This window comes from Diadema setosum, chromosome 18 (assembly GCF_964275005.1).
Source record: "Diadema setosum chromosome 18, eeDiaSeto1, whole genome shotgun sequence".
Taxonomy (NCBI): domain Eukaryota; kingdom Metazoa; phylum Echinodermata; class Echinoidea; order Diadematoida; family Diadematidae; genus Diadema; species Diadema setosum.
The window spans coordinates 451,201-477,136 of NC_092702.1; the positions used below are offsets into that span (position 1 = coordinate 451,201).

Below are 25,936 nucleotides of genomic sequence, written 5' to 3' on the forward strand. Positions count from 1 at the left end.
GCATAATAACATTTCATGTGAAAACAGGCATCTACGTGGTAAAACACATAAATTACAACATATTCACAACAAATAAACATTATCAGGAACAGTATCATGACAGTGAATTCCATTGTGCAAAGTTCTAAAATCATTCCTCCAGGTAACTGCAGGATCTACTTTAGTTTCAGCAAGCACTTAAAAAAAATGCACTAATCATTATTCATTCCAGTTGTTAGTTGAACTGACAAAAAGAAGTGTGACAGACAAGGAACAGACGCTATTGGGCACATGTGATTCCATTTGGGGGAGTGATCAAGAAGAAACCAAGGCAAATATTTCTGTCCAAAAAGTAAAGGAAAACATGCATTTGCAGGTGGATAGTAATCACATTCATGAAAAGAGAACTGTGAACAAATAATTCAGTGACAAAATTAGATTGAATATGAAAACATAACATTTCCTTGGCATGCTGGAACAAAAAAGAAGAAAGAAAATGCATACACATACAAGAAACAAATGGTGCCTAAAGAACATTCAGTGAGATGTAAGATGTAGGACATGAACAATAATTAAAACAAACCTGATGTAACACCCATGTGGCTGAAACATTTAACACACTAATACTGCATGGTTTATCTCATATGGAGTGTAAATTAAAGTTTGGCGAGATTTTTTATTTTCTTTGTAAAGTTCGCTTACTAACATTCAGACACTCACAAGTTCCTTCACACATGTCAACCAGTCAGAATATAAACCTCATGGTCTTATTTCAGAGATTTCAGTGCAATTCAAATTGACAAAGCTCACTTTTAACTTTTATCACACATATATATGAGAAGCCTTCATTTCTGACATAAAAGTCTTCAAAACAAAAGGAGAAATGGAGCTGTATACCTATGATAATGTATTCACAATTGACAAAGGCAAAGGCATATTTTTTTAGGACCAACTGAATGATGCAGATGAAGAAAGATAACTCAAAACACTGAAATGAACTCAAAACATTGAAATGAACTAGCATTGAATAATGAGAGATGGTTCTTCAGTCTAGTCCTGTACTACAATGTTTATGTAACATGAATCTTTTCTTACATTGGTCTTGATTGCAGCTTGTTTCTATTTCTATCAAATAAAGCATGAATCATGACTTGAAAACTGCATGAACCAGGAGGGACAGTGAATCAAACTATGATGATAGCCGAGTATGCATCGCTATACGGACACAAAAACAAATAATACACTACATAACTAAATTCATAACTAATAACACTGAATCAAATCAAAATCAAATAAAATGAAACATAATACACAACAAATCATGGCCATTTATCATGTCATTCTGATTCAAGAACTGTGAAAATAATCCTCCTTTTACAAAACTCTATTAAATACATGTTAAAGCCAGAACCTGCATTAGGAATATATTCCCCACCAGGCACTACATGCTCACATTCTCTTGCTACAGTGTAATATCATACTCTACCCTTAGCACCAGGGTATGTCAGTCCATTGGATAGAGACACACAACCATTCATTTCTCTGGATATGGTGCTGTAGGTGACTACACTTTACACTTAGAAGTCATTCTCAGAAGGCCTTAAAACAATAAAGTTGATCTTTACTTCTTTCTACAACTGAGCCTACAGACATCCATTACTTTCAACTGAGTACTGCCTGTGAGAAGAATAATCTAATTCAATGATATCAGAATAGCATTAAAAGGAGCAACTCCAGTATTAACCTCAATATGAAAGATAATGTCTAGCGTACCTGGTAGGCGTGTCATGTTTCAAAGCAACCATTAATTAATCTACAACTCATAAGGTCATTGCAATTCAACTCCTTTGTCATTCAGATTTGTCTGATTCTGCTTGTAAAACGAGCAAAACAGAAGACACAAACGGTCTTACATGCTAATCAATGAAAGATACCAAAGATAGCAAAGGAAGATAAATGGTACATGCTTACAGTATGTGGTCTGTGAAGCTACAAAGATGCATAAGGCTGAACTCACTATGGTTCTGACGTCCTGTTAGCCTCAACTGCTGTATGAACTCTTCAAAACTATTTCGCAAATGGACTATCGTCATAGCAATCTGATATTAACTTCCTGTGAAACAAACTGCCCACAGCAATTCTGGCAATCAATTTTCAGTTTTGCCTGCATTCAGACTTCCTGCCACAATTTTAACTCACTCCAGGTCAGAATCAACTTGTGTTGATAAAAATCACCTACTACTGTGAAATCATGCCGGATACATAATAAATGGAAATTAGTTTACACAGTGCCTTGTGAACATATACATCGGACATGCGTATTTGGCATACTGCACAAAGCATATGAATCACTATATCAACAAGAAGACAAAAAAAAAAGAAAAAAAAAGAATGAAAACTGACATTAAAATTTAAACTAAAAAACATGAAAAAGAAAGAAACCAGTTTATTGCAACTGGAAGAAGGAAGATAGTTTAAAAACTGAAATTCTTAAAAATCATGATTCTTTTTGGTATTTTTTTTTTCCATTTCATAACCCTGTGAGTATGGAAAAAAGATAAATGTCTTCAAGAGAATACTTCTATCAATCAAAGATCACTACCTTCCTTCGTCACACAAAGGCACCATAAACAATAAACAACACAGGTTTGTGTTCTTCTGTTTTGAGACAAATAAGCACTTAACCTGGAATTTACTTATCACTACAAGTTAGCACTTTATGAGAACAAAATTATTCTATTTGTTTTGTTGAGTTAAAATACTGAACTTTCAACAAGTTGAGAAAAAGATTACAAAACAAAACAAAAAACTAGAAAACAAAAACATAAAACATGTTAGGATGTTTACAAGCACACCTATGATACTTACCATAAGAATACCACTTCAAATTTTAACATAGACATTAAAATTTATAACAAAAGAAATTCAAAAGTCAAGCACAAGCTAATTTATCACTACAAAAACAGAAATGCAGCAAATCATAACATTTAAACTGCTTGCTTTCAAAGAAAACTACATTTACTAACTCCACCTAAGCGGTGCAAAAGAATAATAGATAAACACAAGAAGAGAACAAAACAAATGTGTACATTTTAGAGGGAGAAAAACAAGGCACAAGCCACCAAGGCCAGGTTTGTTTGATTTCAAAAAACAGAATCCCTCTCTGCCTAAAAAATTTCTTCAAAGTTGCTCCACTAGGTGAGCATCATTTTTTTTTAAATAGTTATTTCATCTTCTAAGAGGACTATATACACCTCATGATCACAAGAACATTTATATCCCAGGGAATGGGGGAAAACCTCTGCAATCCCTACTCCATATCATATTTTATACCAATATGGCATTTGATGTCCAAGTGTTCATCCCACAAGCATATATATATATATATTTTTTTTTTTTTGAAAACAGTGAGAAGTTCATCTAAATTTGACAAAATTGTACACAAAAAAAAAAAAAAATGGGTTCAGACTAAAGATATTACAATGGAATCTACATGCCACAAGCCTCTTAAGTATTATTTTCCTTCCATGAAATGCACTGGTGATATCTTTAGATGACACTATTTTTGAAATAAATGAGCTTGTGGTTTGTAACGACATGTGTCTAGAGTCATTATGGTTTGATGAAAATCGGATGAGCTGCAGTATGATGAAATTTTCATATGATATGATGGTACATTATGGTCTCAATCTATCCACTAGAATTCTCTACTAAGGGTACAACGTCTATCTCAGCATTGCTCACAATGTGAACCACATCAAGATATTGCAGGACTTGTGACAAGCTTCAGATGACACTTCAACAAGACTCACAAACACTGGGTCCTTTTTCTCTCATTATTCCCACTATTACCTTTTTTTTCACAGCACCTTTTCCATAAGTTTTTCTTTCTTAGGGGGAGATTGACAATAACAGTAATTCTTTATGCAACTTTTTTTTTAAGGTAGAGATTGACAATCAAAGTGATTCTTTATGCAACTTTTTTTTTTTTCAAAGGAACCAGAAGCCATCCTGACAACATGCAAAAGTCATTGTTTGGCATGCAATGAGAGATGGGCAAAGTTAGTCTTCTGACTGATCAAGAACACTCATTACAAGATTTGGGTTCAGACCCCAATGTCAGGCTCAATGGGATACTTGATTACCAAAATTCTATGTGCCTTTCAAAAAACTTTTTAAAACATCTTCTTGAAATGTTGAAAATACTCAAATGATGTTTGAAGCTCATTTGAGTTCTTACCAAATCTCAAAATTGAAAAACTGTCAAACATCACTTGAGATTTTAATCATGCATGAGATCTGAGAAAACATAATGCCAAATCTGACAAACAAGGCTACGAAGTGACGACTTGTTCTACACTAAATCAAGCAAAATGTGCTGCAGGTACGGACATGGGAGAGGCACGGCATGGGCGTGGCATGGGCGGGGCATGAGTGGGGCAAGGGCATGGCACGCAGGTGGATCATGCAATCAGTGCACAAGCAAGGGTGGAGGTGTCTACAAGGGGAATGACAGTGAAAAGTGGCTTGTTGAAGAATCACTTGAGTGTGATTTAGTCTGACCTCATGGTGCTGTTTCTTGGGCTCTGAGGGTGTGAGTGGTGGTTCCATGCTCTCCACACTGTCGATGGTCATCTCGCTTCCCGCGTCCGAGTAGCGGTCCATCGATTTACGGCTGACTACCGAGTCTTTGCCGGAGGTCAGCTGGGGCACGAGTGCGATGTTCCCATTCTTGGCAATGTCTGTTTCTGGTGGCGGAGTCAACCTCTTTTCACTGATCATGATAGCATCCCCATTGACAAGAATCTCTTGAGGAGCTTCCGGAGTACTCTTTGCATTCTCCACCTCAGCAAAGATGCCTTCATCGGCTTGCTCCCCTTCATCTCTCTTCCCAGTTCTCTTCTCGTCGTCTGAGAGATACTTGCCAGGCTGGCTATCTGTGGAGGCAATGACTTCTCCTACATGATTTCCTTTCTCCTCCTTATCACCAGTCTCATTCCTCCCTCCCTCATCCTCCCTCTTATCACCAACATCATCCAGACCCCTCCCATCACCACTACCCCCTTCCATGTTGGCATCAGAGGAGAGCCCCTCATCACTGTTTAACCCTACATCATCCCTTCGGCTCTCATCACTGCTGACAGGGGAAGGTAACTCAGACCCTTCACGTACCATTTCTTCATGTTTGTCTAGGATGGAGTCGTCGTGGTTGGCAACACTGTTCTGGTGGTTACTACCGTTGGTGGTAATGCTTGCATTCTGCTCCAGTTCTGCTCCCAGCTGGACCAAAACAGAACCAAGTAACAGGTTGTGTGAGATAAAACATCACTATCACCAAGCTGCTCTTTCTGCCATTAATTAAACATTCATTTTCAGAAGATAATTGATGAACATTCACACGATGAACATTTCTACAGATATAGTCTGCGATAATTATGTCCATACAAAGTACATCACTCTTGGTTTCTAACATGTCTACCAAACACTTATCCAGAATGCAGACTATCTAGATGTCATCATCATTAATCAATCTGTGTTATTGTATCAGTGTGATGCATGCCAGTCCATCACATTATCTCAGGGTTTTCCTTGTGCACAAAGCTTTCTGTTCAACAGTTTCAGTTTCTCAACAATGCATAACAACTTTGCTGTCTTCCTGTCACAGAGAAATGTCTACTTCAGAGCAGTGTTCTTCTAAAGAGTGAAGTACTTTCGGACTTGTGATTGACAAGACAAATGAATACATCTACACAAAGATATAGAAAAGCAACAATTGCGGTTGGATCATGATCAAAACTTTGTAAGTTTTCAAGGAATAGATAATCTCATTTCCTAATGACATTAATCACAACAAATAATTACAGAACTGGGTATGCCGTCTCAGTAGTCTAACACACAAACTTTCAACAAAATTAGGTATAATTCCTGTCAAAACCAAGTTGTGATTAAATAAGTCCATCTGAATTCCAGCACACACTCACACACACACACACACACACACAAACACGTCTAAAGAATGTTCCTATGAATCTACAAAAGGGATTACAGTAGACTCTCATTATAACGAAATCCTCAAGACCAGCAGTTTTCTTTCGTTATAACGAAATTTCATCATAACTGAACAAACAAACAGTAAAAAAACATAGAGAGGATTATGTTGCGGCCTGAATTTGTCCTTCGTTGTAACTAGAATTTTGTTATAACCTTGTTCGTTATAACGGGAGTACACTGTACTAAAATTGCTACCAGATATCATTCAAATCACAGTCATCCCTGGAGGTCAAAGCCCTTTAATCTGTCTGTATTAGATATGTGCGAAGAGAATGACTCTTTGCAACATTGCTAGTTCATTGTCATTAAAAATGTCCACATTTACTTCAACATTCTGGCTTTAGTTCAAAGATTTGGCAATTATGCCACATAATACCATATTCAATGTTATGTTGTGATGTCTGTGTTGTTATAGACATAAAGCAAAATCTGGAAATAGAGGTCAGTTAGGATAAACCTTTCCAATGAAGTTGCGTGCAGTGTAAATATGGCAAATATTATGCATGGGTGCTAACTGATGCCACCTGTGAATTGCCAATGTTTCCAAAACAGATATATGACGCTTTACAAATTCTGTGGATCATCACCATCAACAGTTTATTTTTAGGCTGAATATTGAGGCCACTCATATCACTGCTAATCTTTGATGCAGAGTAGATCATCCTTTCACTACGCTGCAAGTTTCCTCAAATTCCCCCAGGTCTTCCCATCCATAAAAAGCTTCACATGAGGGGTGTCAGAGTAGTGGCTGGATTATACAGATTCAAAGATAAATCAATCTCAGCCATTACTCGATGTGAAAATTGGTTCACTATTCATGAAAGTTCAGTCTATCATAAATGTGTCCTTCAATTCTTGTCTAATGTCAAATGTATGAGAACAAGATTTGGTGACATTAATGGACAAGATGTTCATATTGCACTGGGCCCATGATTCTGAATTTCAAACTACTCAGGGCTGAGAGAACTGAAGCAGTGACTACCAGAGGATACCAACCTCTCTCCCTTTTCTCTTGATAGATGGTGAGATGTGTAGCTGGGATGAGATGGCTGGAGGAGTTGATGGGGTGGTTGGCGCGGTAACCGCCTCACTGCTTCCCACGCTGGCGGTATCCACAGAGTACCTCCTGTTGACCTGTTAGTAGATCCACAAATAACTTTCAGCCACAGAAGTCATACAGGTGAATACCAGCCTACTACCTGTACTGGCACTGATGGCTAAGTGATACACTGCTGATACTCTTCTTGTGTAAAACAAAGAATTCTCTATCTATCTATCTATCTATTTATCTCTATCTATCTATCTATCTATCTATTTATCTCTATCTATCTATCTATCTATCTATCTATCTCTTTCTCCCTCTCTGTCTTCCTCTCTCTATGTTTCTCCCCGTTTCGCTCTAAAACATTTAGATATGATTAGTCATCAAGGTCTTCTTCACCTCTTCCTAAATGAGGGTCATCAAGCATTACAGAGCATTTTTTCAGTTACAATGAATTCAACCGAGGAGATCACTGATTAATAAAACTAGTTTACTGCTAAATTATACTCGTCAATTAAGTGCTCTGCATTGCATTGCGGGTACCTAATGCATACAGTCATGGGCAGTTTTAGTGGTTTCCTTTCAACTTTCTTTGATTGAGAGGGTGGAGCAGGATTTGAAGCCCACAAATATCTACACAGTTGTCTACTTTTGGCATGAGGCAATTTAATTAGCATGAGGACTGAAGAAAATTTCCACATTCTCAGAATATCAATATAGAGTAGACTGATTTTGGGTTTGCCTTGGAGGAGGGGTAGTGTGTACTAAGTTAAGGTCCTGTTACCTTTGGGAGCAGTGATTTAAAAATGTTCAAGGTATCACATTTGATGCATATATGTAGGTCAGTTGTATCACAAAACATCCTACCATATAAAATTTTTGCTAGAAAGTCTAAAATATAAGGAGATATCAGTATTTTTCTCATTAAAGGACAAGTTCACCTTTATAAACATAAGGATTGAGAGAATGCAACAATATTAGTAGAACACATTAGTGAAAGTTTGAGGAAAATTGGACAATCGATGCAAAAGTTATGAATTTTTAAAATTTTTGTGTTGGAACCACTGGATGAGGAGACTACTACAGCTTGTGAGTCATATGCTTACAACAGTATAAAGAAAATGTAAAAGAAAATTCAACATATTTTCACTTTTTTCACATAATAAAAGAGCACTTGACTTGCCTCTTTCTAAAGGCAGGGGGAATGATATTACCCATAACATTTGTCGGTAACGAGTCAGGGGAATGTGTACTTTTTTCAAAAGATGGAATTTTGTAAAATTCTCTTTATATTTTCCTTATATTGTTGTACGCATGTGACATCTAAGTTATTCATACACTGCAGTAGTCTTCTCATCCAGCGGTTACTGCACAAAAACTTCAAAAATTCATAACTTTTGAACGGATTGTCCGATTTTCCTCAAACTTTCAATGATGTGTTCTACTAATATTGCTACATTCTCTCAATCCTTATGTTTATGAAGGTGAACTTGTCCTTTAAACCGTAACTGTAGACGGTTTAGTCACGAAACATTTTTATTATAACTATTCTTCACATTTTGTGTATTCAACAATACTTAACATCAATTATACGGATTCACATTTTTACAGTGGTTGTTTCTATCCCTAACTCACATTTCGAACTATTTTAAAGCACTAATGCTGGGTTTTTGTTTCATCTGCAAATGGTAAATTATGCCTTTACGATGTTAAAGACCAGGTAGCGTGGGGAGGAGCGACATGAGCAGCCTGACTGAATCCATCTTCATCTGCTACCCACCGGTGTACATTCAAAAACTACGAATAGCACCCATCAGCAAATATGTGTATCAAAGCATATGCTCACAGCAACGGTCTACTCTAGTCAAGATTCTTTGGCTGTGTGTGCTTACACAGAGATCAGTGATAACGCTATACACAATTCCCTATGGGGATTCTCAAATATATCCGAGCCGGGCCAGCCTTTTCTACCCCATGGCATCCCCACCTTTCTGGGTCTTCAAGCTGTTAAACATGAGCTGGAAGTCAGTACACAAAGCCATACATTGCTTGAAGGTACAGATAGAGGGCAGTCTTACCGCATCCTCTGGCATGTCTTGGAGTTCCTCATAGACATCAGCCTTAGCCTCAGCCAGAAGGTCTCTGATTGGCTTCGTGTCCGTCGCATCTGAAACCCAGGGGTGCTGGGTTTACACAGAATGGAAGAAAAGCAACATAAAGCTTATGATGAGATTTGTCCACAGGTATAATTGCAGTGTATATAAAGGAAAATAAGATATTTCAATGCAAGTAATTGTGTAATTTGAGTCTTCATTCCAAAGCCCATAACCCAGAACAAGATTACATGAATAGCCAAGTAGATTTTCTTTTGCAAACAAATATACAATGTACACAACTTTCAAACATTCCTGTCAAAATTTTCTGTCAGAGATCTAAACAGTACCAGTACCAAGAAGTTTAGGAGTGTATATAATGTATCGTGACACAGTATCTGAATCTTGACTATTGTTTGTCTGTCTCCCTAGATAATGCCACATCATTTCAATAATATTTACCTTGAGAAGTTCCACTGCAGACGGTCTTGTCTCAGGATTCTTGTCCAAACACTTCTTCAGGAAATCATTGAATTCTCTTGACCTGTGCAGAACATGACAAGAGAAAAATGAAACAGGTTTAAACTGAAACAACTGGTAGTCATTTTCATTAGACATACAATGATCTTAAATGAAAATCCAGCTGAGGTGGACTGAAAGTAGTCAAAAAATATCTTGAAAAAAAAAAGTGCTACATGCGTGCAAGAACATATGAAAAATATTTCATATCAGCACTTTCAATTTTGATTTTAATATTTGAACAAGCCAGTATGATATACACACCAGTCCATGAAATCAACTGTCTCCACACTGAGAGTGAGAGGCTTGTAAACAAACAAGTCTTCCATCATGCTGCTGATTGTTTCACACATCCAACACTTTGCCTGACTAATTCCAGGCTGGGCAACTTGTGGAAATCCGCACTAATAACTCTGTAAAGTTTATGCAGCAAGAAAGATCCAGCATGGCATCACAGAAACTAAAACTTCCTCACAAGCTGGAGTACAATGTAAATTATCCAGTCAAATATCATTCCATAATTAGGGCTATCTCACAAAATGTGGCTAAAAATCTGCAAAACTGATGATGGTCAATGAGATGTAGTAATGAAATCCAATCAAAGGGGCTCCAAAAATTACAGCAATTTAATCTGATGTTCCTGAATATATTTCAGGCTACTTCTCTATGCACTTGTGTGTAGGTGGCCAAGTGAAGAATGAGGGAGGGACAGAACATGGCTTCAAATACGTGATCATAGATTAACGCCTTTGAACCGAAGCAAACGTCATGACAGACCAGTGAGCTACCGTACGGGTGGGGGTGTCACTGACTCAGGACAAGAGCTGTTTAGCCAGGAGGAAGTGGAGGAGTGCTCTGGGTGCTTGGGCTACAAGCTGTTCCCACGAGGTGAGGCAGATACATGCACAGGGGTCATTTTTTTTTGAAGGTGATATATGATCCATTGACAGGTGTGAGGAAAGGATGGTGGATCAACATGATTACAAATTTCCCCTCTCTCTTCCCCCTCCCTCCTATTTATCCCCCTTTCTCTTCCTCCCTATCTCTCCCTCTATCTTTCTCTGTCATAGATACAAACATCTATCTCTCTCTTTCTCTCTATTTCCCTCTCTTTATCTATCTATCCATCTATCTATCTATCTATCCATCTACCTATCTATCTATCCATCTATTCATCTATCTATCTATCTATCTATCCATCTGCCTATATCCATATCTCTGTCTACTGATCTATCCATGTCTCTATCACTTGTCTTTCTATTGGTACAGTCCCAATGCTTTCCTGCTTTATTCTCTGTTATCGTTCACTCCATCACCAAAAACTGTAGCTTCCTGACAAACTGTACACTCCTATGAGAAAACAAAACACCTCGATGTGGAAGATAAAAATAGCATCTCTCTCCTGAATGTAGGGCAAATACACAAGCAGGACTAATGATACACAGATTATAATCATAATTTCAGACAGCAGTTGTATGGTCATGAAGTAGCTCCATGGCATGATGAAGGATTTGAATTAATGCTAGCTAGACTGTGAGAAGCCAGTTGTAACATTTCTTCTTACAATGTGAACTGAGTCAAGTCAAAAGAGTTCAGAACTACGTGTACTTGCATGCTACACTGTGCAAGAAGCCATATTTGGTGCCTTGAGTCACTATGGTCCACATTCATCATACAGTACTCTGCACATAATCGGGTAGGCTCGGGCAGAACGTTTCTTACCCGATTAAGTGGAGTACCCGATTAACTGAAGAACACGTCTCATTCACAATTGACACACACAATGTGTATGTACATGCATTGTACACTACACCAAACACCTACACTGTATGCTTAACACGTGCGCTTGCACGGCACATTATATGTACCTTACACTTGCTCAGTCATGGGCAATAATTTACAATCTTTTTCATGGATAAATATGTCTTCAGAAAACTTTGTAGTTTGACTATAGACTCTGTGTTAACACACATGCATTTTCCGAAACAAACATGTCTCTTTGCGTGCATTAGTCACATAGAATGTCAAGTTACTTTTCGAGAAGTGACAGGGGAAAAGCAAAATTATGGAGCTGGTGCATGGCCTGATTTTTGTTGCAAACTTCTCGTATGGTGAATGTTGTTGCAGAGCAAGAGAGGAGTACAAGTGTGTTCAACTCCTGTCTGTCTGTTCAATTGTGAGTGCCAGCTACATGTGTAATGTTTGTTTACGTGTGGCAAGTCAGTACGTGTACAGATGTGTTTTCCTGTTTAATCACTCCCCAGATGATCGGTCTTCTTTACAAATTAAGCAGAGAATGCAATTAGCCATGGAAAATTCGACACTCATGATTTCTTAAAGTGATATGTCTGCGATAAAATGTGAGTAAAATTAGATTAGAAGAAAATTTTTTACCCATTTATGCGGAGAGGCAACCCGATTATCAGGTAATTATAATGTGCATTGGAAGTGATTTTGATATTACTACCCAATTAAACGGCGTACCCGTTTAATAAGCAATACCCGATTACACGGAGAGTACTGTATTAAAACACTGTGGACTACATACTGTATCATTCACACTGATTTCATCTTGATGGGTGAAAGTGTTAGATAGGGGAGAAGGCAGGTGAGGAGATGGCAGATATTATACAACACCTAAAAAGAATGAAGCTATCTGATTGGTCGATTGCTCATCACATGACATTCGGTTAAAAGTTCCATCGCACGCTGTGGCTGTGAGCCATAATGAGCAGAAATGGATATATGTACCTTAGAACTGTTTAGGAATATCTTCCACATTTATATTATATCAACTCCTCTCCTACAATGCACATCATAATTTATCACATTTCAACTTGTTGTTGACCAAAGTTTTGATTTGAGGATGAGGTGAATGGTACCATTACTTGGTATGATATGTTCACCTTTCAAGACTACTACCCGCTATCGCAGAGTGTGGTCTGATGCTATTCCCATTCTTCTCTACACTACTCATGTCCATATCATTGTATTACTCTCTGTTTTAGCTCTCTGTTTTATACACTCCACCTCTTCAGTTTTGAATGTCTACTTCCTTTCTCCAAAGCACCATTATGCTGAGTATGTATTTAGAAACTACCAAGACCCTTGTGTTCTTCCATCCAACCATGAGCACAGTTATCACATCATGTTTTCTGTCTAACTGCATGCAAGAGATATGGATAAGATGTGTGTTATCAACATCAAAACTCTGATACACACACATGAAAAGTGCACATGCATAAACTTTGTAGGTCTACTAATTCATAATAATTTCTTTGAAATAGTATCACCGATGCATTTTAATGTGCATAAGTTGTGCAACAGATTTTTTCACCAAAGGGACCTAATATTTTTATTTTATTTATTTTTTTTTTTTTGTCTTTTCTCCGGGACAGACTGTCACTGCCTCTCACTAGAGGGGAGAGTGTGATATCTAGTATACAAATGATGCACAGGTCTGAGTGCGTCAGTCGGAATTGTGTGCATAAGGTAACTATGGAATGCTTAACCCATGTGGCGAAGCTGAGTGGGTTTAGGCTAAATTTCATATTTACCGCATACAAACTATTCCGACATGTGCGTCATCTGTGTTATAGAATGGGGACAGTTTTCTTGCTAAAAATCCATTTTTCGGTCATGTTCCCCGATAGCAAATGTACTTAATGCATTTCCTTTTGGCTTGCCATAGACGAAAGACCATGCATCCAGTATTTACTGGATGCATGGCAAAAATACTGGATACATGATTTTTCAGCCAATAGGCATCTCGTACGGAGTGTGCAAACGCTTGCTTAGTGCACGAACCTTTGTTACAAGTGTGCGTACTCTTGCTACTACAAGTGCGCGATAACATGTTTACCACTGTGAGGCAGCGAGTGCCCAGTAGAAAACCCACACACAGTTCTCGACCAATGAGATCGCAGGATTCTCGCTACCCATTCTATAAGACAGCATTGGTCAGTCAACTGGGTTCTCTGATCTGGGCCTAAAACAAACCCAAACTTTCCACTGGATATAACACATAGCAAGACAGACATGCCACACTCATTATCCTTTGTTGATATTATTAGACAATACCTAATGTGGCCATGGATGAAATCTTTGCCACATGAACCCAACCCAAACCCATCAAAGTCAAGTAATAGTAGAGTTGGTGAAATACTTCCTACCACACACCACACTACACACGACTGAGTCACTCCAACAGGTGGGAGGTAGAACTCTAGTGAGTTCTGTGGCCATCATAGAGGTTCAGCCAAGCCAATGGTGTCATTGTAGGCGTAAACAGCACTCTCTACTGATAGATGAGCTTTGCAGGAAGTAATCATTTTGTTGAAATACGTCAAACTATCACCAGGGAGAAGACTATCAATAACTGGCTACTAAAGGATTATGAAATGAGCCAGAAATACCTGGATTACCTCTTTTGGTATTTACAACCACCAGTACACATTCTTCACTTTTTTACATCATTATATGAAATTTTAAAAGTGTCATATTTTCTTGAATGTTATGTCTTAATAGCACTGCTTATAGAATACTACAGAAGTTCTGTCTTTCCAGAAGTTCTTATTCACCCTCTAGACAGGGGATGCCCATTTCACTGTAAACTCATAAAGAATAGACTAGTTTCAGAACTTAAAGGAACTAGTGGGCTATAGAAGGAAAATTAGCACATGACCACAATAGCTAAGTACTATATACGCCAAACATTTCATGGGAGTCAGGGTTCTCGCCAGGAATTTCTTCACGCTTGTCGGCATTTATGCGCGCTGTTCTGGGGGTGGGTACGGGAGGGGGGTTCCCCCTTCCCGCGCGAAGCGCGGAAGCCTTCGCTAATGCTCAATACAACACAGATAAATCGCCGCTAAAATGCCACTAAATGCGACATTCTCACGGAGATGTAATGAACGTTGTGAGGGGCATATTCTCACAGAAACAATGCAGAAACTCCATACCTTATGTTAGCGGCAGTTCCTAAATAATACCGGTAAATGAAAGAGAAGTAGGTGCCGATGGTGGAGGTTCCGATTTCTTTTAGGCCTTTCCTGTTTCACTGTTGCAATAATTCTAGCCGCCTCTGCATCGCAACAACGCGCGCCGTGTTGCTTTCTCGCCGTCTGCTCGACCACGTGGTAGGCCTATTGCATGCAGATGCGCGAGAAGCGATCGAGAACTTTCGGGACATCGTTGCACTTTCCTTTCTGGGTATACTGCGGTAGTTTGGCCGTGACATCAAAGAGACATCCTACAATTTTAAATGTAATGATGGTCATTATTCCGAAGGTTTGTTTAATCATAAAATGAAACGATTCATTACTGAGTACTTCGAAGGTTTGTAATCGAAAACAACAACACCAAAGGTCGGTACTACAGATGAATGTTCAAAATAAAACTGATTTCGTTCGAAGATTAACAAGCATTTTTTCTTTATTATTTTCCGATCAACGAACCTTCAGAAAGGAATCTATCATCTATCATCGTTATTGTTTCAGAATAAAAAACCTTCAGAATATATAAGAAAACACCGTTTTGGGGCCGTTGTTGTATTCCGAAATTATACTGGCAGAAGGTGTTCATTCGAAATAACAAAACTGATTTCGTTTGGATATAAACGAATATTTTCTCCTTTATAATTTTTCTATTAACGATCATTCAGAATTAAGAATGTATTATTTTGCCATTATTCTGTCGGAGTAACGAACCCTGAGGGTAAGAAAACTATAACCGTTTTCATTTCTTCTTTATAGTTTTCCGATTAAGAATCTAAAGTATTATCGTTATTCTTTCGCAGTAACAAACCTTCAGAGTAAAAGAAAACTAACAGTTTTGGGGCCGTCGTTTTATTCTGAAATTTCACTGACGGAAACGTTCGAAATAACAAAACTGATTTCGTTGTGAAATGAACGGACATTTTTTAAAATCATTTTTGGATTAACGAACCTTCAGAATAAGGAATATAGCATTGTTTTATCATTAATCTCTCGGAGTAACGAACCCTAAGAGTAAGAAAAGTGCAACTATTTTTTTGGGCAGTTGTTTTATTCCAAATTTCACTGGCAAAACGTTCGAAATGACGCACTGATTTCGTTTTGAAATTTACGGACATTTTTCTTTATTCAATTTTCGGTTAACGAAACTTCAGAATAAAGAATCTACAATTTATTATTTCATCATTACTACTTCTGTCGGAATAACAGACCCTTATAGAGTACGAAAACACGCTGTTTTGTGCCGTCGTTTTATTCCGAAATTTCACTGACAGAAACGTTCGAAATATCAAAACTGATTTCGTTGTGAAATGAACGGACATTTTTTCTTAATCATTTTTTTTTTTTTTGATTAACGAACCTTCAGAAGAAGGAATCTAGCATTATTTTTTCATTAATCTGTCGGTGTAACGAACCCTCAGAGTAAGAAAACTGCAACCGTTTGGGGGCAGTCGTTTTATTCCAAAATTTCACTGGCAAAACGTTTGAAATGACGCACTGATTTCGTTTTGAAATTTACGGACATTTTTCTTTATTCAATTTTCGGTTAACGAACCTTCAGAATAAAGAATCTACAATTTATTATTTCATCATAACTACTTCTGTCGGAATAACAGACCCTTAGAGTACGAAAACACGCTGTTTTGTGCCGTCGTTTTATTCCGAAATTTCACTGGCAGAACGTTCGAAATAACAAAACTGATTTCGTCGTGAAATGAACGGACATTTTTTCTTAATCATTTTTGGATTAACGAACCTTCAGAATAAAGAATCTAGCATCATTTTATCATTAATCTGTCGGAGTAACGAAAAAAAAAATGAACCTTGGTGGCGATAACTGATGCTGGTGTAGAGAAAAACAAAGACAGCTCGCTCAAAAGATGCTTCTTTCTTTCAGTTTATTTTCTCCCCAGTCATTCTTATCGTTCTCCTCCCATGAACCCCTGCCATGCACGGACGATGAACAAAACAAAATGTTACCGACGCTGCAATGAAAAAAAAAAGAAAGAAACACGTCCTCGAAGCAAATTATCTACACTTTTCAAGTTGAAAAAATTGATGTTCGTAATGAAGAATAAAAAAAAAAAAAGCACGACCTCAAGCAGTGGGGAAACTTGATATCATGGCTTGTGGAAATTTCCACGAAATTTCCACGAAAGCCAGGTGTCAGATAAAGAATGTCGCGCGTACTGCCACCTTGCTTCAGTAGTCGTAAACAGCGTGTACATAGCATGTAAACCAACTGGGAATATTGATGAATGATCAGCCATTTATTTTCTGCCCATGAATGCCCCCTAACCCACCTTTTAACAAACCAACCCAGAAGCACGTGGAGCATTACGTACGTTGCACTTGAAAGACCATCATGACAGAATTACTATAAATTTCGGCCCGGAGAAGGAAAATGGAATATTCACGAATGACGTTTACAAATCCATGGAAATTGAAAAGGCTAAAATGGAACGCATGGCTTTTTAGATTAAAAAAAAAATAACCCACTGAAACTACCAAAACCTAAATAACAATTTGCATTTGCTTACTCCATCGCACGTTCTTTTTTCTTTTCTTTTTTTAAACGAAAAATGGAGTTAATTTTCTCTCTGCGGCAATGCTTTGAACGCATCTAATTTTGCATCATTGCCGATGGCCAGCTTCCTAAAGAATTGATACGAATCCTTTCAAATATACGAAACAAAGTCTAAAAATCCTGGATTCTGGCGGTGAATTTCGATGGTATTATAAATCCTGCTCACTATCAAAATTTAATCATCAATAGTTCCTTGCGCCATTTTACCAACCAACTGAAACTGTTCCTGAAAATTTCATCCTAATCTGTTCCCAAATTTTGACTTATTTTGCGAATAGAGAGACAGACAGGCAGACAAACTAACAAACAAACCAAAGCAGCAAAAAAAAAAAAAAAAATACAACCTTTGGCGGAGAGGGGCATGCATTTCATATCGTTTGTTTTTGCGTAACCCGACAACAAGCGTGACAACAAGCGAGCACGTGTCAGCCTTCCTCGACCCTCTCTTTCCGTCCTCTCTCTCCCTCTCACAATACACTGTACCGTTGTACACGCAGGCAGCTGTAAGTGGTGGCCGGCTGGGTGCTTGTGCATGTGTGTGTGGACCCCAAATCAGAGCGCATGTGAGTGAGCAAGTGTGTGATGTGGTGTGTATCAGCTAGTACGTCGCTCTGTTGTGTTGAGCCGCGTTGTTGTGATCGGTGCGGTGATCGTGACTGCGTAGATAAATTTTTGCGCTATGTAAACTGCTGCTGCTTTCAACATCTAGCTTCTTTTCTAGCCAGATGATAAAGACTGAAAAAGGCGAGAAATTGGTCCGAACTTAGCTCGTCAAGCAAGTTACCCTTGTCGGCAAGTTCACGCGTGGTGTTACCCTTGTCGGCAATTGCTTCTTCAAACCGCACGCTTGTCGGGGCCGACAAGGGTGATATACGCTGGCGAGATCCCTGGGAGTGTACTTTGGCAAGTTTCGCTTTTTGGGTGCTCTTCGTGAATTTAACAAGTCACATAAAGATATTCATTCTGATCCCAACATCAATGCAACATGCACACATACATGTTACATTTGTAGTACAGATACTACACACAGTACATGAACAAGGTGCATGATAATACAGTTTAGTATGTCTAAAGCATGTTTACTACATGCATATGTACTAACTAGTACACTGTAACTACTACAAGTCCTGTGAATATCTGCTTTGAACATTTAAATAGTCTTGGTATTATCTTAGAAAAACATCATAGTTCCATCAGTTCTCAGTGCTTTTTTAAAGTTTATAGCATTTTTGTTTTCAATGCAGAAATGCTCATTTTTCTTCCTGAAAATGAGTGAATAATTTCTGTGTTCATTGCTGTACTCAACGATCACAAATTTAACCATTTGAAAAATTGTCAGTTCAACTCCCAACGTTCATTCACTTGAAACAAAGGACATCTTATTACTGATACTGGTTTGTCGCCAAATCTAGATATATATCCAAATGAACAATTTGGATGAATAAATACAATTTTATTAGTATTTCTTTCTTGTGCAATTTTATCTGGTAAATAACACTATGTAGCAATTCTTTCACCATTCCGATAACCACTAAAGATTGATTATAAGAAAAAGGCATATGTTGTTAAAAAGACTCTATAATGGTGGGTAATGAGGGTTCAACTTCTGACGTCGGGATTCAAATTAAATTGCATACTGATGGTAGAGATGTAGAAAATTGGTTGTGTCAAACAAACCGGTGATGGCAAGGTCTTTTAAAAAGACTATAACATCTGATATTTAGACTTTATGCAGTGACATGGCCATAGGATAATGATAAATTTGCTGGAGATGAAAATTGATATTAAAAGATGATGAAGATGGCAAGCAAAAAAAAAAAATAACAAAAAGATGAAAAGGGAGAGCTAATATTCATATTAAAAGTGAGAATGAAGTGACTATGACAGCCAAAATGGTGAAGATCATTATGAAGGACTGATGAACACTGAGACAACAGTGATGACGATGAAAATGATGATGAAAATGACTGTAAAAGTCATTAAAGATAAAAGGTGACCACAGCAATGAACACACAGTAGCAAAGCAAGAATTGGTTGCTAGCTTGCTGCTGTTAGAGTCTGATTGACAAAGTGGAGTGTTTGCGGTCCACACCCATCATAATTCAGGATTAAGAGATTTCCAACAGACAGGCACAGTCTAAATACAGCATAGCTAGCCTGCCTATGATGAGACATACAGTTACAGATCTACCATTACAATGGCACAACTTTAAAAGTCACCCGTAAGCACTCCAGCAGTTGCCGTTAAATGTCAACTTGCCCTGGATTGTGCACGCGGTAACCTCAAATCATCCCTTTAATAGCACAGGTATCATTCAAGCTATTCCTGTGTGAAATCTAGCAAAACTGATTGAGGCACTCTAAGGGTGTGTTCAACTAATAATTTTCTAAGGCAGAATCATGATCCTAAACGCATTTGAGGCATTTTTGGGCAATAGATAAACGCAATCACTGATGTTTTCAAATGTGTTTAAATATGCAGATTAGAAATGCCTAAAAAAAGGGCAATTTGAGACGTGTCTGAGATCACGATAGCTTTTCTGCAAAAAACACAATGCCATTTTGAACTGCGTTTATATCTCTGATCCTCTGATCTGCCAAGGTCAAGTTCCATGCAGTACACACCCCTGCAGGTTACAACTGACCTCTACTTTTTGGTTGAACGGCACAAAGCTGTCATACAGTGACAATACTCGAATTGAGATTATAAGATTCCTGATAAATGCAGCACTCCGAGCATTCTGTTTCAAACAATGGTTGTAAATGCCATATTTCGAAACACATTTTGAAACAAGATTCTCTCTCTCGAGTTAGACAGATAGATGCAGCCATAATCAAACAACTTTGTAGCAGAGTAGTACTAGAACTCAAACGAAACTTCAGTGAGTTCATCAACTCCCTGGAATGATGGACTTGCTCACCTGACGATCTCAAGAACCAAGGTACCAAAGTTGCGTACAGTTCCTGAGATTTCCCTCGATATTTCTTCTTCCTCTTCAGACAGTGATCCATCCTGTGTGCCGTCCATGCACTCAACCTGAGAGTGGTAGGAATCCTTGCTACCACCCACCACGCCCTCTACCATGTCTTGTCACTTTAAACATTCGTTACAACCAACTGGGAGATACAAAAACGTGGTCCTTTGATTTTTCTTTCCTTGTCTTTAATCAGAGTACAGTAATGGAGTTGATGATTCAATTTGTGTATTGGAGTAGTTAAAGTATCCTGCAGGTAAAGTAGATAGTTTTCATACTCCAGCTGAATTAAACTTCAGTTCTTCAATATTTCTGACCACGGCTGGCACCAACAACTCCTTTGTAAGCTATTCTCATTGTAGTCAATTCGTATCATACCATATCAAATCGAATCACATCAAATCCTTTGCAGACGGCTTCCACCTCCAAACCAACATTTCTGTATAAACACTGATATTCCACAAAATCAAGTACATCCCTCCGTCCAGCCTGTATAACCCTAATGTTCCATTCTGTACAACAACACAACCAGGACAGCCAGCTCAAGAAGGGCTCTACCTTGAAAATGATGGGAAAATGCCTGACTCGTAAAAAAAGAAAAAAGATAGAGAGACACACAGCACACACACAAACTTCGCTGGCCAATTTGGGGCAAAAGAGAGGACTTGCAAAAGCAGCGGGAAGAGGGGTGGAGGTCCAGACTCACTCAATTTCACACAACCATGACGCTTGCGGCAGTATTTGGGATCTTATTTCTTATTGGCTTGTCACAGGCATAGCACTAACAGGGAGGCAACAAGTAGTCTAGCTCACAAAGAATGATTTCATGCATGTTGGTATTGTTCAACAATACCACTTTTTCATCATGTGTATCGGGTTTGCACACCAATGCATTCAATCCTATCATCCAAATAATAATAACCTAAATCTTCACAGCAAATATTACTGCACACATAAACAAAATCATCAAAGTTCAGGAAAGGCATAAGATTTGCATCAGTAGACTACAAAAGTAAAAAGATTTTGTTGCTGCAATATGAGAATCAAGTGTAAGATGTGGGGGTGGGGTGGGGTGGGGTCAGGTGAGGGTGGGCAAGGGGGCCTGTAAGACAGGTTGAAAGATGGTTTGCCATTGTATTAGTCATCATGTATTCTTAAGTCTTTCCTACTACACCAGCTTGACTGTTTGAGACTATTCAAAGGTTCCCCTTCACACAGACGTCAGAAAAATAAATACACCCTGACCCTTCAGTGTATGTACTTCCAGTATACCAGGCACAAAATCCACCTTGGAGCACGACATGGATGTTTGGGTTTCCATCACTGCAGTTCTCTTCATATTCAGTCCCTGTACTGTATATATTTGAGTAGCCCACTTAAGGACGTTCCTCAGTTGAGTTTGTGCGCATCCTAGCTGCGCAGGTGTCAGTGACGTAACAAAGAGCGTAGAAGCGCACGCACGAGTGATGAGCTGAGCTAGCTGAGCCGAGCAGCTGCTAGTAGATGGAGCTAGAGTGTGGCACGTGCACGTACGGATACCCGACAGCTCCCCACCGCGGCCGCGCCGGGCAGCCGCGCTGGGCGGCCTCGCTCGGCTCGCGTGCCGACTGTACGCGTTATAATCTGGACATACTACGCAAAGTTCAGCGGTCCGAGCCGCATATACATGGTCATTGTAGCACAACACTGATTGACGGAATCGCGAAGCTTGGAAGTGGAACAGAGCTGTTTCCATTTTCAATCCATAGATCTGTTTTATGACATGAAGTTCATTATGCGGTCATCAACATGGTAAAGTCGAGTGCTAGGTACCAAGGGCATATAGGCCCTAGTCGGGGTCTAAAGCTCACTACTCTATTTGACTAGGTGTTTAAAACAACAACAACAACAACAAAACAAGCATATGACACACATTTCATCTTTAGGTCTAGCAGCTAAAACAATCTGAGTATCTCTGTTAAAAATCAGTCTAAATTAGATCTTAACCTCTCATTACTTGTCTAGTAATACCAAATATTGTTTTTTTATTCTTGGTTACAAAATACAAGGTCACGAAAGTGTTATCAAACAAGACTATTCATCACTTTCACCATTCATATATTATTATTTTTTATTACCAAATCTGGTGTAACAAAAGGAGAATCAAAGATTTTTATTTATTTTTTATTTTATTTTTATTTTTTTTTTGGGGGGGGGGGGGCAAGGTACATATTTATAGCTTACAACACGCACTTTACCAACCACTGCAACAACCAACACATACAATCTACAATCAACGTCATTGTATTAAGATTTGGTTTTCCTTTGGAGGACCGTCAGACTAATGCCAAAACTCCCATTTCCTTATATTTATTCTTCTTCCTCCATTATCACTTTCTGTACATGGTTACAGCAAGTGGGTAAAGCAAACAAGCGTGCATGTCAATAATATGGAGTTTTCCACGCTTGCATCCACATGATATCATTATGGCTGTGTAAGGGAAATATAACAAAAACGCACATGGACCTTTTTTTCTGAATATTTTTCACCATATCACTGCAATTGTGACACGTTTTTTGTTTGTTTGTGTGTTTGTTTGTTTGTAGTTGTTGTTGTTTGTTTTTTTTTAAAGAAAATGGGGTTTCGAGTGAACCGCATGAGATCATGCAACTTAGCAGGGTATAACCCTGCATTGGTTCCTGACCAGATTTGGGGGTAAATACGATGATTTCTGTCGCAAGGAGACTCTGCTAGCACTAAAACAAGCACATGAACCCCCCATTTTTTTTTTACAATTGTTCTGCATTAAGTAACCCTTCTTGATAAAGTTTCGTAAAAATGACATGGGTATTGAATGTACAGCATGACATTCACGAACCCCACCTATAATCAGGACACCCACGAGAGGTTTATAACCAGATTTTGGGGTCCGGTGAGGTGATTTCTATCATCTGGGGATGCTGCCAGCACAAAAATTAGGACATGAACTCCCACCTTTTATTGTTTTTCTGGAATTAGTAAGCCTTCTTCTATAATTTGGCAAAGTTTCGTGAAAATGACATGGGTTTGGCATGAACAGCTAGCATAAGTTTTATGAACCCACCTTGTCAGGGTATCCCTGCATGGGTTCTTGACCAGATTTTGGGGACTTACGATGATATATGTCGCATGGGGGCGCTGCTAGCACAAAAACGAGCACATGAACCCCAACTTTCAATTATTTTTCTGGAATTAGTAAGCCTTTGTCTACAATTTGGTCAAGTTTGGTGGAATTGACATGGGTTTTGAATGAACAGCATAAGCCTAATGAACCCATCTTGTCAGGGCATCCCTGCATAGGTTCCTGACCAGATTTTGTGGACTTACGATGATATATGTCACATGAGGGCGCTGCTAGCACAAAAACGAGCACATGAACCCCCACTTTTAATTATTTTTCTGGAATTAGTAAGCCTTTTTCTATAATTTGGCTAAGTTTCGTGAAAATGACATGGGTTTTGAATGTACAGCATGAGATTTATGAACCCACCCTGTTAGGGCTACTCTGGATAGGTTCCTAACCAGATTTTGGGGTATTATGTCGCGTGGGGGCGCTGCTAGCATAAAAACGAGCACATGAACCCCCACTTTTGATTATTTTTCTGGTATTAGTAAGCCTTTTTCTACAATTTGGTCAATTTTCATGAATTTGACATGGGTTTTGAATGTACAGCATAAGTTTTATGAACCCACCCTGTCAGGGCATCCCTGCATAGGTTCCTGACCAGATTTTGGGGACTTACGATGATATATGTCGCATAGGGGCGCTGCTAGCACAAAAACGAGCACATGAACCCCAACTTTTGATTGTTTTTCTGGAATAAGTAAGCCTCTGTCTACAATTTGGTAAAGTTTTGTGAAAATGACATGGGTTTTGAATGTACAGCATAAGATTTATGATCCTTGTCCTTTTGCTCACCCCTAACAGAAAACGTCGATGAGAAGGATTTGAGAGATTTCGGTGTTTTCTGCCGCGTGAGGGCGCTGCTTGCTCAAGAATGAGAGTGTAAACCCTAACTTTAAAACCTTTTCCTCGTTTTGGGTACCCTTTCCTGCAATTCTTGCAAATATGGAGAAAATAACGTGGATTTTAAAAGAATTATGGGGATTTAAGTTTGTCATTGCAGATTTTGTCGCCAATCGTGGTCTTGATCCTGTAACGCTATCATTTTGGTACAGGACGGCAGATAAGTCATATTCTTCAAAGTCTCGTAGAAGAAAAACAAGCAAATGAACCTACGGTTTTATTTACATATTTGGGCTTCGGATGGGTCAAAGTTACGGTATGGAAAGTTTCAAGAAAATGACATGGATTTCACTTTAACTGAGGAACGTCCTTAAAGGTTTCAATGCAAGAATGAAGAAGGTTAACCTACTGCTATCAAACTTCAAGAACATTTTACCTTATGGACATTTAAACAGACCTGCTAACAACAAGTTGAGAGCAAGGTGAAATCACAGAATCCTACAGCTATCACACTGTCCAGCACATTCTTATAGCACATAGGGGCATTCAAGACGATTTTCATAATTTCACATCATTTAGTACATAAATCAACAGCTCCATGTATAGATTCGTGTGGTTTTTTTTGTGTGTGTGTGTGTGTGTGGTCTTTCGAGCAGAGAAACCAATACTCTGGAAAAATCTTAAACAAATTACACTGAACAGTGTTGACGACATAGGAGCCTCATGTATTCTAGAAATGCTCAGTGTAATTCCATTACAATACCACTTGATTGACAAGTTCACCTGTGTAGAATGTATGCATACCTTCTTCTTTTGTTCTGCTTCCTTGAGCCCCAACTCATGCATTCTTGTTGTGAGGCTGCCATGTCATCATCCTCGTTCATTGCAATTTGTTGTGAATTTTGAATACATTCTTATTCCTCACCCAATCACTATAAATTCTAAAACCCTGTACTCAGTAAAAGTAATTTATCATTGTTCAAATTAAAATTTTGAAAATCATCTGAAGGTCTCCTTTAATTCAATTCAGTAAAGACAATCCAGGGCACATATCATATGTAGTTTGACATAAGTTTCAAGCATATGATATTTTTCCTTCTTAAATCTCTCCAAACAGCTTGTCATGCAGTAGAGTGCATCGTTCACACTTTGGGATGCATATATCTGTACTGCACTGGGAAATTTCACATGATCCCATCACAGGTTTAATGAAATCCAGTAAAAAAAACTGAATGCACTCCATTTATGATCAAGTGAAGAGTCTGATACAGATTTACAGTCAAATGCATCTTTCTTTACTCTGAAGCTGATGTTTTAGACTCTTGTGTGTTATCCTGTCTAATGCATACTTTACACAATCAAACAAATATTTTGTGGCATCTAGTAGACTTTTAGAACAATTTAGTAGACTTCAGAGACCATACAAATATCATACAGACCAGACTAGGATTGCAACGACTAAAATGCAGATATATATATATATATATATATAGATATGCCATACTAAAAGATAATGCCAATCAATATAAGATACTGTCTTCCCTAAATCTACATTGTATTTCTGCAACAATCTGTTTTTGAACCTTATACAATGTGAAATTCCAATCTGAATAGCTCATTGTATATTTCCATCAGTCAAGGTAAGTAACGTCACCATTCATTCAGAGAGTAAGGTAGGTACCCCACAGTGCAAGCAATGTCCAGGCCAGA

At 38.4% G+C, this 25,936-nt stretch overlaps 1 protein-coding gene across 2 annotated transcripts in view; it reads right to left on the reverse strand.

The window, feature by feature from the left end:
- The window catches only part of LOC140242103 (serine/threonine-protein kinase 10-like), a 72,348-nt gene that overhangs the window by 11,836 nt on the left and 34,576 nt on the right, over positions 1 to 25,936 (reverse strand). Inside the window, exons 6-9 of one of the 2 annotated variants that reach the window (XM_072321863.1) lie at positions 9,628 to 9,709; positions 9,151 to 9,255; positions 7,027 to 7,164; positions 5,152 to 5,259 (exon numbers count right to left, since the gene is read on the reverse strand). In XM_072321863.1, the coding sequence (XP_072177964.1) occupies positions 5,152 to 5,259; positions 7,027 to 7,164; positions 9,151 to 9,255; positions 9,628 to 9,709 (433 nt within the window). Of the gene's footprint in view, positions 1 to 4,542; positions 5,260 to 7,026; positions 7,165 to 9,150; positions 9,256 to 9,627; positions 9,710 to 25,936 lie in introns of both variants that reach the window. The other variant, XM_072321862.1, reaches the window with a different exon arrangement.